The 16,331-nt window shown below is 41.4% G+C and overlaps 1 protein-coding gene and 1 long non-coding RNA gene across 3 annotated transcripts in view; one reads left to right on the top strand and one right to left on the bottom strand.

The window, feature by feature from the left end:
- The window catches only part of LOC125784801 (uncharacterized), a 177,119-nt gene that overhangs the window by 97,111 nt on the left and 63,677 nt on the right, over positions 1 to 16,331 (top strand). The gene's annotated exons all lie outside the window — the stretch shown is intronic.
- LOC111188767 (stonustoxin subunit beta) lies at positions 491 to 16,313 on the bottom strand. The gene is made up of 4 exons (XM_049468415.1): positions 16,158 to 16,313; positions 3,015 to 3,173; positions 1,709 to 1,755; positions 491 to 1,149 (listed from the first exon to the last, which is right to left on the bottom strand). The coding sequence occupies exons 2-4, from the start codon at positions 3,158 to 3,160 to the stop codon at positions 581 to 583; spliced, it is 762 nt and encodes a 253-aa protein (XP_049324372.1). The 5' UTR covers positions 3,161 to 3,173; positions 16,158 to 16,313; the 3' UTR covers positions 491 to 580.

The following is a 16,331-nucleotide window of genomic DNA, read 5'->3' as shown; positions in this document are numbered from 1 at the left end:
TGATTATAGAAGAACAGGGTAAAAGTAGGATAATAATAAAGTATGCAATAAAACAGAAACAGAACTACAGCCTGAAATTCTATATTTTTTCAGACATTTGCAGCAAAAATCTGGGGTATCCAAGAGTTTCAGTCATGGGATTTTTTGCCCCATATTTCAGACCTAATTTCTGGATTGCTAATGGTCAATTTTTTCTGACTAGTCAAAAACAACTGATGACACAAACAATAAACAATGTAACAATAATAAAAAACTCCATAATGATAAACTGAAAATCTGAAATATAGGAATAAAGAAAGATATACAAATGTTAAACTGTGTAACAGTAACAGAAGCTCTGTAAATATATATTCAAACATGTCACAAAATAATCTAACAAAAATAACAATATGAATTACAGGAATAAAGAAATACATTTTATTACAGTAATCATAAACAGTGTGATAAACTGTAGATTGATGAATCAGTTTGAACATGTTTTTAGTCTAGATAAAAAAATATTCATACAGCTTGTGCTCCTAATTCCTCTTAACTTCCCTAACAAACACACACAACTACACACACACTCTGTTACACAGGGTTATGCTATTTTACACAGAGTCACTGAAGAGCCATAATCAACCCCAATCCCTGCACAGAGGGGCTGAGTAAAGGTGGTGTAGAATGTGTGTAAGTGTGAGAGAGTGTGTGACTGTGTGTGTGAGGGTGTGTGTGTATCAGAGGAGACTCTGTAGAAGGACAGAGTGCCGGAGGGACAGTCCACATACACTCCTACTCTCCTACAGCCGGAGGGAGGAGTGGGGAGAACAGTTATGTTTTTATTGTGATGAACAGAGTATCTGTTATCAGAGCAGAACAGACTCCAGGAGTTTATATTCTCTCCAAACCCACAGTCTGATCTGTTTCCTTTCCTGCTGATGATTTTATAACTCAGAGCTACAGCAGCTCTTTCTCCGCTCCACTCAGCCTCCCAGTAACAGCGTCCAGTAACTCTCTCTCTACTCAGAACCTGCAGACACCACTCATCAAACCTCTCTGGATGATCAGGATACGCCTGCAGCTCCTCTCCCCTCACCACCGTTCTGTTCTCCTCACTCAGAGAGAGATTACAGTGCGCTGTGTTTGGATCCAGTGTGAAATCACAGCCGTCTGAACACAAGAACACATATACACACTGCACTGATACAGAGAAAGAGAGTATGTGTGAGTATGTGTGTGCCCATATAGCAAAAATTATCCGGCGTAAATCATCCAAATGTTCTGGCCCGGTGTCCTTTTGCACGGTGAGCCAGTAACCAGATTTGGTTTGCAGACATGGGCCAAATCCGGCCCAGAACCGGGCCAGATCTCAGCAATTTCTTTACTCGTATGGCCCAAATCTGGCCCACATCTGGAACCTCATCTTACATCTGGATCAGTTCCGGACCGGAGGCGTACAACTCTGGCCCAGATCTGAGTGAGTGTATGTTTGTGTGTGTGTGAGTGTGTTTGTGAGAGTGTGTTTGTGTGAGTTTGTATGTGTATGTGTGAGTGTGTGTTAGTGTATGTTTGTGAGAGTGTATGTTTGTATGTCTTTGTGTGTGTTTATGTGAGTGTGTTTGTGTAAATGTGTGTGTGTGTAAGTGTAGGTTTTTAAGAGTGTGTTTTTGTGGGAGTGGGAGTTTGTGTGAGTGTGCGTTTATGTGCATGTATGTTTGAACTAACTTACATTTCTTTAGTCCTGGTTTTGTTCTGATTGCCCCTCCAGATTCAATTCTAAACAGAGAGAGAGAAAAAATAGTGTAAACTAAAGTCTCTATTCGTTCTCTTTCCAGTTTCTTTTTTTTCTAATGATTCCCAGTTTTTGACATTTGTGACATTTAAATGTTTCCAATAATTTAATTTTAATTTAAGACAAAGATACAGTGTTATGAAAAGATTTGGGCACCCCTGATAATTTGCATGATTTTCCTTTACAAATCATTGTTTCTTTGGATCAGCAATTTCATTTCAATTCAACTCTGAAAAATATTATAAGACACTTTAAAATCACTATCTCTGATTTTGCTATTTAAAGGTACATGTTTGAGTAAAATGAACATTTGGTGGCCTCTGCCAGAAATCTGAAGATGGGTCACCACTGGGTCTTGCAGTAAGATAATGACCCTAAATATTTTGCCAAATCTACTCAAAAATGGTTCGCAAGACACAAAATCAAGCTTATCTCGATTCACAGTCCCTAGATCTCAATAGAATAGAAAAGCTGTGGGGTGAGCTGAAGAGGAAAGTGCCTAGGAGAGGTTGTGGAAAGAAGAATGGTGGAAGATCCCTCTTTCTGTATTCTCCCATATTGTGAAGAGTTATAGATGAAGATTAAGTGCTGTCTTGTTGGCAAAAGGAGGTTGTACAAAGTACCAACACCAGGGGTGCCAATAATTGTGGCACACATGATTTCATTTAAAATATGTACTTAATGTACGATTTAATGTATAATGTATGATCTAAGTATTAATTTACTATTTTAGGGTCTACTTTACTGAGCGTCTATATTAATGTAATCTATAATATGTTATTTAAAAATAAATTACACAAATACACATTCTCAGACCTAGATTTTTTGCTCAGTTATGCCCATTTATGTGGTTGAGTTTTGACAGTCATTTTCATTAGATGATTGCATGACTGCTCCAGATTGTTGTGACCAAGTCAACAATTTGTGTACAAACACTTGTCACTAGTGCAGAGTGAGTGGTTAAGTTAATTCACTTGGCTATTTGAATTACTGTTTTAATTAATACAATTTTCAAAATGAGATATTCAAGGATTGCACATGTTTACATATAGAAGCTGCTATTAGGCAAATTATGTTTGTTACTCTGACAGATTTTCAAACTGACCTATTTTCCTTATAAAAAAAATATAGAGGTTGTTTCTAAACCATGTTCAATATTAAAAGTACATGCAAGATGGAAGGGAGCTGCTTGCTTATCTTAATTAAAACTTAACAACACGCACCTCAGAACAATTGTTCATACCTGTAGCCTGGCTTTTCTAGTCCAGCAGAGAACAGCTGTTGTCCTGACTCTCCTGGGTGGTTGAAGGTCAGATCCAGTTTCTTCAGGTGGGAGGGATTTGAACTCAGAGCTGCAGCCAAAGAAGAACAGCCTTTCTCTGTTACCATACAACCAGATAATCTACATAGAAAGAGAAGGAAAAAGAAAAAGAAGTTAAGAGAAAGGAAACTTATGTTAAATTGCATTTAGAAAATCAGACAGCAAAAAGTCAGTTTGAACAACTGCACATTTTTGTTTACGTTTATCATTTGATACTATTGCAAGCTATAAATTCTACACATTAAATGTTCTTTAGGTTACACTTTCAAAGTCAAAATGTATTAAAAGCTTCAGCAATACACACCACTTGAACATAATATTATGACAGTCTAGTGACCATTGCTAAAAGCTAAAAACTGCCCTGTAATGTTCTCTCCTGTGAAGTCCTGATCACTGAGGAACAGGGTGAAGAAAGGATGAAAAGTTTAGACAGAAACAGAACAGAACAAAAGTCTGTTATTATAGACCTATAAAATGCTGCTATATGCTTAATAGAGATTTAAGAAGATCATTATGCATTTGGAAAGGAGTTGGTTACAGTGGTGTTCTTGTTTGGTGTATAGAGTTTTAGAGATTGTAGAATGTGTAGAGTAATTAAAAAAAATAATTAAAGAATCCAACAAAGTCCAACAATATCAGTAGTACTGCTTCATAAAAGTGTGACTATTCTATTGACAGAGTTTGAATCTCTGCCAACAAGACCTTATAAAGGCACAACTCTGATCTCAGCCATTGGAGCACCATAGTGGAGTCTGACCAGAGGAAAGTCTGCTTGCTTGCGTAGGTCGTCAATGAGAGCTTTGGCTTCAGCAGCAGTGTGGGTGCTGTGTAGACAATTGTCCACATAAGAGGAGTGCTCCACAACTTTGACCAAGTTGGACTTGTTGCCACAGTTGTCCCGAATGTGCCGTTGGAGTGCATATACCGCACAACAAGGGCTGTATGTAGTGCCGAATAGAAGCACTCGCTATTCATAGATAGTTGGCAGCACTGGTGTGTCAGTGGGCTGCAAGCTGATCTGATGGAACATCGCCTTTATGTCACCGCTCACGGCAACCAAATGCTAATGGAACCTCAGTAAGACACCAAGCAGGGAAGAGCTTGTTTAGTGACTGCCCTCGGTATTGGAAAGAACAGTCCAAGGCGACTCTGTCCTTTCCGTTGTGGTGGACCATGTGGTGTGGTATAAACATGAATCTGGTGACTGGCTGGCTTCTTCTGATGAATCCTTTAAAAATTACCCTGGTTCCTCCAGCTTCCGCATCTCAGTGCAGTAAGACTTAGCTTGTGTAGGGTTCTTAGTAAGCTTTCGTTCTGTGCAGCAAAGCCTGGGAGTACTACTTCTGCAGGAGCCCGGAAAGCTATGTCGGTCGTACGGCAAGGAAGAGGAGTGGTGTAGCATGGAACACCATCTCTGGTGGCTGTCTGGAGCAGAGTGAGAGCGTGTTGGTCTTCCTTTGAGCAAGTGACAGCTTTCTCACTGTAGAGCAAGGTGTCTATTTGCCACAGGCGTTCCACGTTCCTAAGAAGCTCTCTGGAAGCTGAGACTGCAGGCAGGTGAGTCCAGGTGAGACATGGACAGTATCAACTGGCTCTTGAAGCGACCAGCCCAGCTTATGCAGATGGGAACAGATCCGCCTAATGTTCCTTTTGTTTGGTTTCCTGGACCGACTCGTGCAAGATGGTGAGGTGTGTGTCCTTACAGTTTTTACAGAGGCGCCTCAGTGTCATTGTGTCCGCATTTTCGACACTGTTTGCCATCCTTGAGCCACTTAAGGATCTGATCGGTGGTCAATTTCTTGAATTCCTCACAAGAATTGAAGTAGTGGTCCTGGCTGTCACAATAGGGACAGAAAGGTTTGAGCTTGGGTTTGGCCTTCATCTGCAAAAGCTCTGCAGAAGATGTCTCTTACCTGATTACCCTGTCAGATACATTGAAGAACACAGTATTTGGCATCTCCTTGGGTTGATCAGTTCGCTGATCCTTCCTAGCTGACTGGGGGGATCTGTCTGTTACATTGCTGCCGCTCTACTGGAGATCCGCCTTGCTTGTGACTTTGTTTGGAGCCAGGTAGCCAAGTCCTGAAGGGTGTAGGTTCTGTCAGTGCCAGTCTGCAGATTACCATATCGCTGGCAATACGCAATAAAGCCATCACAGTAAGTAGGAGGCATCTTACTAAGCAGACAATCAACGTGTTAACCACAGTGAAGCTCATATCCATTCTGTCCATCGAGTGTCTTTAACATGCCTACCAAAGACTGGACCTACAATGCAAATGAGTCAAAGACATTGGCATCACCAATTTTTAGAGCAGGCACATTAATTTTGGCACCTAGCTCACTTTGGACCAGCTGTCCTGATTGCCCATACTTATCTCGTAGAGCCTGCAGCACTATTGTATATGGTGCTGGGTCATGCATGTGTGCCTTGGCAAGCTGCAGTGCGCTTAGGAGCTTTACGTGTTCTATTGACACTTGATATTTATATTGCTCACTGAGATGAAGATTTCTCCCCAGTACATTGTCTACTGCAATCTTAAGCAGAGCAAAATGAATCTACCAACAACTCTCGAACACTGGAAGGGAAGGTCAAGGGATTCCAAGGGCTGATGCTATGAGTAACTCGGGTAGTGGTGTGTAGCCAGGGTAGGCAGTGGAGAGAACTGGAGCAGGCTGTTTCCTATGGTGAGTCGAGAAAGGTGGTGGAGATCCATAGCTGGCGTGCTGAGCAGTGTTGAGTGTCTCCATGGTTGGTTGGCTGTAGCTGTAGGCAGGTTGGTACATTGTTGAAAACTGAGACTCTACTGGATTAGCAGGAAATTGTTGGTTAGAGTGTCAACTCGTTGCCAGTGCTAGTCCACTAGGGAGTTTTGACTCAAAAGATGCTGCCACTTGAGGTGCAGGATGAGCCAGAGAGGCTGAGGTGATGACATGCATTGAAGGGTGTGGCACAGGGTGGGGAACAGGTTGTGGAGCAGGAGCAGGTTATCACTGGGCCAGGTTGTAGACTCACAGGCATAGATGCCATGGGTACTGGACTCTGGAGCTGAGATGTTGGGTTTGCCGGTGGAGCTGGTCTTGCTGGCCGCAGGTTGCAGCAGTTGCTGTGTTCCAGCAGGAAGTGCCATAGAGGCTGGAGTGACTTGTTGCATCACTTGTGGGGATGTAATAGGTGGGAGCACAACAGGAGCAAGTGTTGGAAGTGACTAGGTTGACCGTAGCTGGAAGGTGACTGGAAGTACATCAACCTGTCTTACCTGCACTGGCATTGTTAGGCCCAGGCATATCTTGCAGCTCCAATTGCTTCATTCTCTCTTCATTAACCTGGTTTAACCATATTTATCATTCAGTAATAAAATGAGAAAGATACTGAGAATCTGCAGTTTACAGTTTGAACTCTTCAGTCCAGCAAAGATTATTTCCACTCCTGAATCCTTCAGGTCATTGTTACTGAGGTCCAGCTCTTTCAGGCAAGAACTTTCCAGGTTTACAACTGATGCCAGGTTTTCACATGTCTTTACCCCAAAATTACACATAGCTAGCCTGGAAAGTGAGAGTAAACAAAGTGATTACAGAGAGGGCTGTTAGTGGAGTATATAGGTTTTAGAGCAGAAAATGTCAAACTGTCAGCTAGTATACAAGTCTAGTTGGTATTCATTGATCACACTTCCTGTAATTTAATACTTAGTTACTTTATGATCATGAGGAAGAGCTTACAGAAACAAATTTAATTTAGTTCTGTATTTTTGTTGTGCACTGTAGTATCAGAGTAACTAAAATACCCATACCGTATAGGATAAATTTGAACCAGTAGACCATGTACTTTTAGTTTGATGAGTAGCATTCAGTAATGTGGAAAGGGTGGGAGTGACTTGAGAATCTACAGTTTACAGCATGAACTCCTGAGAGCTGAGAGCAGCACTACTCCTGAATCCTGCAGGTCAGTGTCAATCTCACATAGACATTACTGTAGTGGACTAAACAGAGGTTTTCTGCATCGCTTGGACACACATACGCACACTACCCCCACTTTACGGCCTATAAGGAAACTTCGACCCCCAGAACACTCTAAAAGCCTTGGAGTAATCTTTTTTCAAACAGCCTTAAATTTCAAAATGACATTTCCTGACAATTTCTTCACTCAGCCTCGCTCAAGAGCCCTAAATGCAAGTTTAGGGTAAAATTCTTTTGACATTCCTCCAAGTCGTAAACCTCGGAGTTAATGTTAAACATTTGGAACTGTGCACAATTGTGGTTTTTGCCAACAACACCATCTACAGGACGAGGACGGGACTGCGGGACTTGAGAGAGTGTTCTAAACTGACCTTGGAAATTGTAAATTCAGCAAATATTATACCAATTTAGGGGTTTGTGCTTAGTTATTTCTGCAATCACTTAGAAATAAGATTCATGAAGTTAAAATGAATGCTCTAAGCTTGGAAATTCCATTGTCAGTTGTAGGGAGACTAACTCTTTTTCACCAACCTCCCCCACGGTCGTAAATTCCGAGCAAGCAGCCTTATCTAAACACTCAGCAGAGGGAGGAATTTCTCACTGAGACGATTTTGCTTAAAATATATATATATATTGACTATATAAAAAAGGTGTTTTACAGAATGTTTACTAAATAATGGTATATGTGTCTGGTATATGGTATATGTGTTTGGATGTGTCCTGATTAAATATTCCTACACATTCAAGTCTGAATCAACAAGGTTTAACTAGCATTTGATAATTTAGCTTTATTTGGTTATCAGTGGTTTAACCATGTATTATCTTTTAAGTGATTTAATTGGGTTTAAATAATAACATGACTCTTGATCTCTTTCTGACAGGGTACCATCCATTGTTGTATTTCTAAGATTATCTTGAATATTACAAAACTGTTTGTGGGCAAAATATATATATATTACATTTATTGTGATTCAATTGTAAGATTGTTGTTTCCTGAATTTATCCTCACAAACTGATATGCTGAAGAATGTATTTTGATCCACTGTTTAATTGAGTTTTCTTTTGGTCTGGTCTATTAGAAAAATTGGAAATCTCTCACTAGCTGAAGCAGGGTGACCATGTGGAGTGTTTTTATGGCCCTTTGTGAACAAGATCATCTTCCCCGCCAAAGTTTGAAATTGCTCCTAGACCAATCAAAACACAGACACTTGGGCCACAGAGCCAATCGTAGCTCAAGAGCCAAACAGGCCACAGAGACTAATAGTTAAACTGGGTCAGTCACAGTCAGTTCAGTTGGAGGAAGCAGTTGAAGAGAGTTGAGGGGAGAGGTTCAGGGAGAAGTTCGAGCAGACAAGTGGAGGAGAGAAGGGCAGATAGAGAGGGCCCAGAGATGGAGAAAGGATAGACTATTTAATTTAGTCATCTTAGTTTAGTTTTCTTAGACTAGCATTTAATCTTCTTCAAGTATATTAATATTAGCTATCCTAGTTAAAATATCTAAGGTTATTTTACAATCTACGAAGCCAAGCATTATTCCATCTAAGTTTAGCTAAAGTACAGCTGAAAAAGAGATCCGCCAGATCCAACCCAGAAACCTGCGGTCCGGAGGCCACCAGCAAGCCAGCTGAGAGTGAAGGGATTTACCCTGTGGGTTCTAATGGGGCTCCGTGCTGACACAGAAAGTCAAACCATCCTGCAGACAGGCTCACGTGATCCTTTTTCGGGGTGAAGCAGCAGACGTCACCAAGGCCCACTTCAACACCTCAGAGCTGGGTTTAATCTTTCGGCAGATGGTGTCTGTTGGTCATGGTTTGGGTCGGGTCTTTACTTTAGTCTTCTTTAGTATAGATGACTCATTTTGAGTTGCTTGGTTGGAAATAAGAACTGGTTTCGTAGACTTAAAATGCCTTAGACCCTTATTTAGAAATACTCACTTAATAGTTCTATTAATCTTTATTCCTTTCATATCAGTATTATAACGTGTTTGTTGTTTTATTTCTCATTTATCATTCAACACTATGATTTGATATCTAATGGCTACATTTATGACTTCTTAATGAATTATTTACTCATATCTGTGTGATTTAATAAAATACTTTTATATTACAAAACCTGTAATTTCAGTGTGTTTTCTGGATAACTTGGTTATGAGAATTTCTGTCACCTGTAGAAACCACACCCTGAGATGTCTTGTGTTATTAATTAATTTGATTAATTAATTTATTAATTAATCTAATTAAATTAATTTAATAACTGGCGCCCAATTAAAAATATTTCAACATCTCAATTAGCACCAGGTATTAAACCACTGAGCCCGCTACATTACCAAAAGTCATAGTTGGTAATAGTTGTGGAAAACATCTTGCATGGTACCAGTGCCACCAGTGACCTCACACCCCAAAGACCTCAACATAAGCAGGCCAGTTGTACCGACATCCCACCTGATGAAAATCCTAAAGAGACTGCTCCAGGTTCACCTCCACTTCCATCAATGGACTTACTTCGGCTTGCATACTAACCGATAAAGGATGCTGCCATTAACCTTCACATCTTTCTCAGCTGGAGGATGCTGGAGCACAAATGTTTGTTTTATTTCTCCAGAGCTTTCAATAGCATCCAACCCATGCTCCTGAAGGACAAGCTGGAGTGCACAGGACCATCACCTTACCACCTGGATCCTGAGCTACTTCACAAATTAACCACAATATGTGAAGACACAGAGAGGTCAGTCTGACATGGTTGTCAGTAGCAAGGGGACTACACTTTGAAAGGTTATTGCTCCCTTTCTCTTTACTCTCTATACTGCACACTTTAAGTGCAATTCTGCCTGTTTACACCTGCAAAAGCTCTCACAACTGTACTATTGAACTATAATACAATATAGAGATGACAGAGTACAGAAAACTGACTCAGGACTTGGTGCCAGAGAAACTGCTTGCAGATAAATGCAGGAAAACACAAAGAGCTGTTAGTGGACCTCTGCAGGTATGTAGAGCAGCTTTGGCAGAGCATATTTTCTTCTCCCATATGCCTCCAAAATGAGGTGCACTAGGAGGGTTGTATTGAAATCTGATTTTCTGTTTAGCCAGTTGAGTCTGAAGCCCTAGGCACGTGGCACTGAATGCATCTGTCTGCTCTTTGTCCCCTCCTTGAAAGTTGGTTCCCTGGTCAGACAGGATCTCAAATGTGGTTCCACGTTGAGCAAAGAAGCGACAGAGCCATTAAGAAGGAATCTGTGTCCATGTTGTAGAGCAGGTCAAGGTGGACACAACGGGTTGTCATGCATTTAAATATTATGCCCCACCTTTTTTCATGGCTTCTTCTATGCTTTACCAGTAATGGGCCAAAACAATCTACTCCTGTGGAGTAAAATGCTGGTTTCATAAGGCGTAGACAACCTGGCAGAAGGTCTGCCATCTTAGGGATCTTTGGTTGGGCCCTCTATTTCTGGCATTCAACGCAGTAAAGTTGGTAGCGTATTATTGTCTCTCTGTCCTTGAGAATCCAAAAGAATCGTCTGATTTCTGCAAAGACCCTTTCTGACCCAGGATGGCAAAGTTTAGCATCATAGTGCTCAAGATTCAAGATATTTATTGTCACATCACAGAGTACAGGTGTACATGTGAGTGAAAAACTTGGGTACAGATTCCCACCAATGTGCAGAGAATAATATTTACAAGAAGAATAATAAAATAAAATATAGTATAAAATACGACATACAGATAGCTTTACAGTATAAACACTATACACAATACACTCAATAACAATACACATAACTTACACTATAGAAAAATATTGCACAGAACAAATATTGCACAAATATTATAGATATGCAGATATCTAGAGTGTATGTGTGGAAGTGAAGAAATAGTCCAGTAGGTGACAGAATGACTATGAGTAAGTGCAGGTAAGGAATGAGTTGAGTGGGTACAGGGGGCAGAATGCTGTATAATATAGGAAAGTCTGATGCAGTGTAAAGTAAAGTGCAGGGTGCAGAGTTTGTATGGCTGTCAGTGGAGTGGGTTGGGCAGAACACTGTTCTACTGGCTGTTCCACAGCCTGGTCGCCTAGGGGAAGAAGCTGTCTCGGAACCGGCTGGTTCTGGTCTTCAAGCTTCTGAGCCTCCTTCCACTCGGCAGTTGTGAGCACAGTGAGCCACCCACACAGATAAGCTCAACAATGTTGTCAAACTCTGGGGAAAGTCGAAGGAGACGACTGGATAAAGCAATGGACTTGCCAGCCTTAAGAGCCTCAAACTCTTCTGGAAAGCTGTCAATTTGGGTTTTCTGTAGCAGCATATGTTCTGCTTTGCGGCAATCATCTCCTCTGAATCACCTGTCTCATCTGCCGCACCATGCCGGGACCTGCAAATGGCATTTACTGCATCTTCCAGTGTTGAATACTGGGCAACATCTAGTACTGCTGCATCAGACTGCACACAAGATAAGCCCCAGAACTTTACTTTTTGCGCAACTCAGTGTGTTCTTCTGTTGGTCCAGGTAATGGATTTGCTGGCCATGACTCAGGAGGTAGTTCAGAAATGTAGGTCTGTTACTCCATTTGTTCAGTTGTGGCAGTTCTAAAAGAGTTTTGCAGCGTGTAATATCATCTGCTGGGTTGTTTGCTGAATCTACATAGCGCCAGGCAGGAATGTCGGTGAGCTCTTAAATTTCAGCAACTCTTGTTCCTACAAATACTTTGAATCTGCAGGATTCAGACTTGAGCACTGTTGTGGAGTCTGTCCATAGGTGATAACTCTTTTGCAGTAACTTATTGAGCTGTGCTCCAATAAGTGCAGCACTGAGCTCCAACCTTGGTACTAAGTGCTGGCGATTTGGAGCGACTCTGGATCTAGCCAGGACAAATGCCAAGTTTATCTATCTCAGTTTGGGAGATCCACAACTCGGTGCTCTATGATCTGGATTCTGTGGGTAGATGGTTAATGGCAGATGCTTCGATACTAGCCCACTGTCTGATATAAAATCCACCAGCTGCTAACAGGGATCGTAGCTTGTTGACTAGGTTGTGCACTTTAACACTGGAGGAGACACTTTGTAGACAATTGTCTACATAGAAACAATGCTCTACTAAATCCCACGTTGCTTCATCTGGTGGGCAGTGGTTGAAGACATGCTGTTGGAGGGCATATGTTGCACAAAATGGTCGCAGGTCGTGCCAAATGGGAAGACTTGCCATTCGTACATGTCTGGTGCCTTCTCTGTCTTCATATCTTGCCACAGGAACCTAAGAAGGGGCTTGTCTTGGTGGAACATTCTTCTTATGTCTCCACTAATGGCTATGTGGTGTTCACAAAAGCGGATCAACACTCCCAAAGGAGTAGGTCCCAGCGTAGGACCAGGTAACAGGACAGAGCGATTGAACTCCACTCTATGTTTTCCATTGTGGGACACAATGTGATGTGAAAGGTACCACGATTCTTCTGACAGTTCAAATTCCTGAGGTCATAACTTGATCACATACCCAGCATCTTCCAATCTCTGGATCTTTTCTTTGTACTAAGCATCCAATTGTGGGTTTTTTGTCAGGTGACGTTCTGTGCTACGAAGATGGGACATCACCATTTCCTTTGGACAGTGAAATTTACGCATGTTCCTGACTCGCAGAAGTAAGCTGGCATATCGGTAAACATCATTCACCTTCACTATTAGGGTCTGTGCCTCCAACATGGTGAGTGCTTCTTGATCTTGTCTTGATCTTGCCACCGCCTTCTCACTCTTGTAGGGCAGGACATCCACCTGCCAAAGACGTTCAACCTGCCGATGAAGGTCGGTGGATACAGAACAGCTGGAGGAAAACAGGCACTGTGACACAGAGAGTGTACCCTGTAAGTGCTTGGATGGTCCTTGTAAAGTCCGGCCTAGACAGGTTTTAAGTGCAGCTGAACTCACTGGGGGGACCTAGGTGTACTGGTTCTATTGGGGTAACACGCTCAGGGTGATCTGACACAATAAGGAGTAGAGGATGTGCATAAGTAAACGTGGGTATGGGAATTCTTCTAAGCTGTAGGTCACTCACTGGGTATGTGTATTCTGCTAACCCCACCTGGTCTACTGTAAAGGCATTGGTAATTTCATATCTATTTTCTGGATTCTGTGGGGTGGAGATGGTGAAGGTCACTGACACACCCCAAAGTGTTTTGATGTCTTGGTGTACCATACTTAACTTCAATTGTTCTTTGCTCCCATGTAGGCCAAGATGCTGTGCAGCTGTCAAAAGTAGGATAGAACGCTCTGACTCATCATCCAGAATGGCAAAGGTTTCTAATGTTGGTAATGAAGTATGACCTTCACAACTTTTAGGAATACCCTGCTACTGCAGTGGGATTGATCGAAATAGAGAGTCTCAGTGGTGGCATTATAGAGTTTACTACTTTCCATACTAGCTACACTCGCCCGCTGGTTGATGTCATGAAGTGAAGATAGATGCTTTCTATTACAAAGACGACAAGATTGCAGTCTTTGGCCAAGTGAGACCTGGCACATCTCCAGCAGCGCTTATTACCCTTGATCCAGCTGGCTACTTGGTCTTTAGAGAGCTCTGAGAAGACAGCACATTGTGTCAGATGATGTGCGGTAGAACTACAAAATGGACTGTAGGTTTTAGGTTTACTGGGCACCTTAGGTGGGACTGCATATGTCTTCACTGGCTGTTCTAGAGTGCTAGGATCTTTTGCCCCATGTAGTATACTGGTATGTCTAATCTGACCATGAGAAAAAATCCTCTGTACCTTTGGCTGATCCTTCTCAGCTGTGACCTTGTCAGTAGGATAGAACTCCAAGCAGTTGGCTTCCAACTGCACCCAATCTGCAAACTCAAGGTGAAAGAACTTTGCCTCGACAGCAGCAACAACAGTTTCGGAGACATCATCTCAGGATTAACCCTAACAAGGCAATCGGTTTAACAGACACTTCACATTGGAACCACTGTGTAGCTCTTTAACACTCTCATCCTTCAGGGCTTTGAGCATACTAACTATGGCTTGCACACAAAGAGAAAAGTCATCAAAAGCTCTAAATTCTCAATTTTCATCAGTCTATCCAGTGCTTGTACTGCATTTGTGTACTTATAGGAGGTGGTGTTATCAGATAAGAGCTCTGCAACACTTCAAACAAAGGTGTAGGCATCTGTGGCCAGGGACAGTCACCGGGACCAAGATCAGATTTCAGTTGATTCCTTTTAGGGGAGTTCAGGCTACACATTTGCGGAGTCTGATGCAGGGATGGTACTCGAGAAGACTGACAGGAGGACTGTGGAGTGCTGTGTGACAGTATTTGCTCCAGGACCTCTGTCTGGTGCCTAGCTGTCTCACTTTGCTGCCTAGTAATTTCCACTAACTGCTGTATAAGGTCATTATGTGAACTTAAAGCGCCCCCTTGTGGCTGAGGGCTAACTGGACTGAAACTTGCCATTGCATGTTCCTTGAGTGTAACTACTGGGCTGGCTGGCTTTCCAGCATACTTGACCACAAAGTCCTCAAAGGCTGGCCTTTGTGTTTCTCTGTGTGTTCGCTGGGTTGGAGCGGGTGTAGAAGTAGACTTACTGGGCCCTGGTGATTCCATGGTAATGACCCTATCTGGCTCGAAGGACCAATTTATTACTAAGATTAACCTCTACCAAAGTGATGGAAAGGCCAAAGTGTGGAGGAAGAAGGGAATGGCCCAAGATCCAAAGCACACAAGCTCATCTGTAAAGCATGGTGGTGGTAATGTCATGGCTTGGGCATGCATGGAACAGGCTCAATCATATTTATTGATAATGTAACTGATGATGGTAGTAGCAAAATAAATTCAGAGGTGTACAGACAAGTTTTGTCTGCCAAAAGGAGGAATGCTACCAAACAAATTGGCAGGAGTTTCATTTTGCAGCAGGATGAAGACTTAAAACAAACATCAAAGAAGACAAAGGAGTTCATCAGGTGAAAAAAGTGGAAACCTGATCTTAACCTGGTTGAACATGCATTTTCCCTTCTCATGACGAGACTGAAGGGAGAACCCCCCTGAAATAAATAAGAATTGAAAGAAGCTGCCATAAAAGCCTGGAGTAGAGGAAGAGTGCAACAGTTTGTTGGTGTCCAGGCTTGAGGCAGTTCTTAAAAGCAAGGTTTTTTTCCCCCATTGTGTAATTCACTTCAACTTTGTTTGTTCCTTTACTTTTGCTCATGTAGAAAATGGTGTGGTGTAATACAAACGGTTATGAATCCAGATTTACTTGACATACTTTGAAGAAAATCCCAGTAAATAAAATATGAGATTCAGAACTCTTGCCTCATATCCATCTTTTAGTCTTAAACGCAAAGATCTTCAGTGAACAACAAAAACAAGGAAATTTGCCTTGCCATTCCAAGTATTTTGGAGGGGACTGTATGTTACCTGCTTATGAAAATAACTGAAGAGACTCTGTCAAATAAATAAGCTGCGATGAAACCTTGGGAAAGCATCATAGGAGGTATGGATAAGTTCACTGATGTAAGTGGGTCCAATGCCTGATGCAATTTTTGGTGGAAAATAATTTGGAACTAAATATTAAGTCTTTTCTACTGTTATCTATTTTAAGTTCATGCATTCAAATATCTTTGCACACAAACAAATTGGTGGGTTAAAACAAAAGGTATCATTTTCTAAACTGTATATCAGATCAATATATAAATACCTGCAAAAACAAACTAAAATGCCAGTCTTTTTCATATTTATCTTTTAATGTTAAAGTTAAAAAGTTAAAGTTTTCAACGGAAATATGTCTTACTGAGGATTGGACTCACTGTTCCAATACTTTTTTCAGATAGTGTGTATATATGGTAAATACATCTTGGCTCAGTCAATCATGTAAAACAGAAATGCAGATTATAAAAAAGTGAGTCTGCTGCACTATTTGAGTTTAAAATAACTGTCATAAAAAGTTGTGCAGTTTGTGTTAAGATGGTTTTTACACTGTTTTTTCTCATTATAGTGAATGACAGTTATTTTTAAGCTAGAGTTTGAAATGCACAGCAGTATGAGGATAATTATGAAATGAAACTTTATCAGTTGAATTTGAAATAGTATTTCTAGTTTAATATTTAACATGCAATAACCAATTGAGAGAAATTCTAACCTGAGAATCTGCAGTTTACAGTGTGAACTCTTTAGTCCTGCAGACAGCAGCTCCACTCCTGAATCCTGCAGGTCATTGTTACTGAGGTCCAGGTCTTTCAGGCAGGAGCTTTCCAGGTTTAAAACTGATCCCAGATTTGTACATGTCCAAGATTACAGCTAGCTAGTCTGCAGA

The sequence above is a fragment of the Astyanax mexicanus genome, chromosome 1 (genome assembly GCF_023375975.1).
Source record: "Astyanax mexicanus isolate ESR-SI-001 chromosome 1, AstMex3_surface, whole genome shotgun sequence".
Taxonomy (NCBI): Eukaryota; Metazoa; Chordata; class Actinopteri; order Characiformes; family Acestrorhamphidae; genus Astyanax; species Astyanax mexicanus.
The sequence above is the reverse complement of the archived record's forward strand: the minus strand, read 5'-3'. Positions and strand labels throughout refer to the sequence as shown.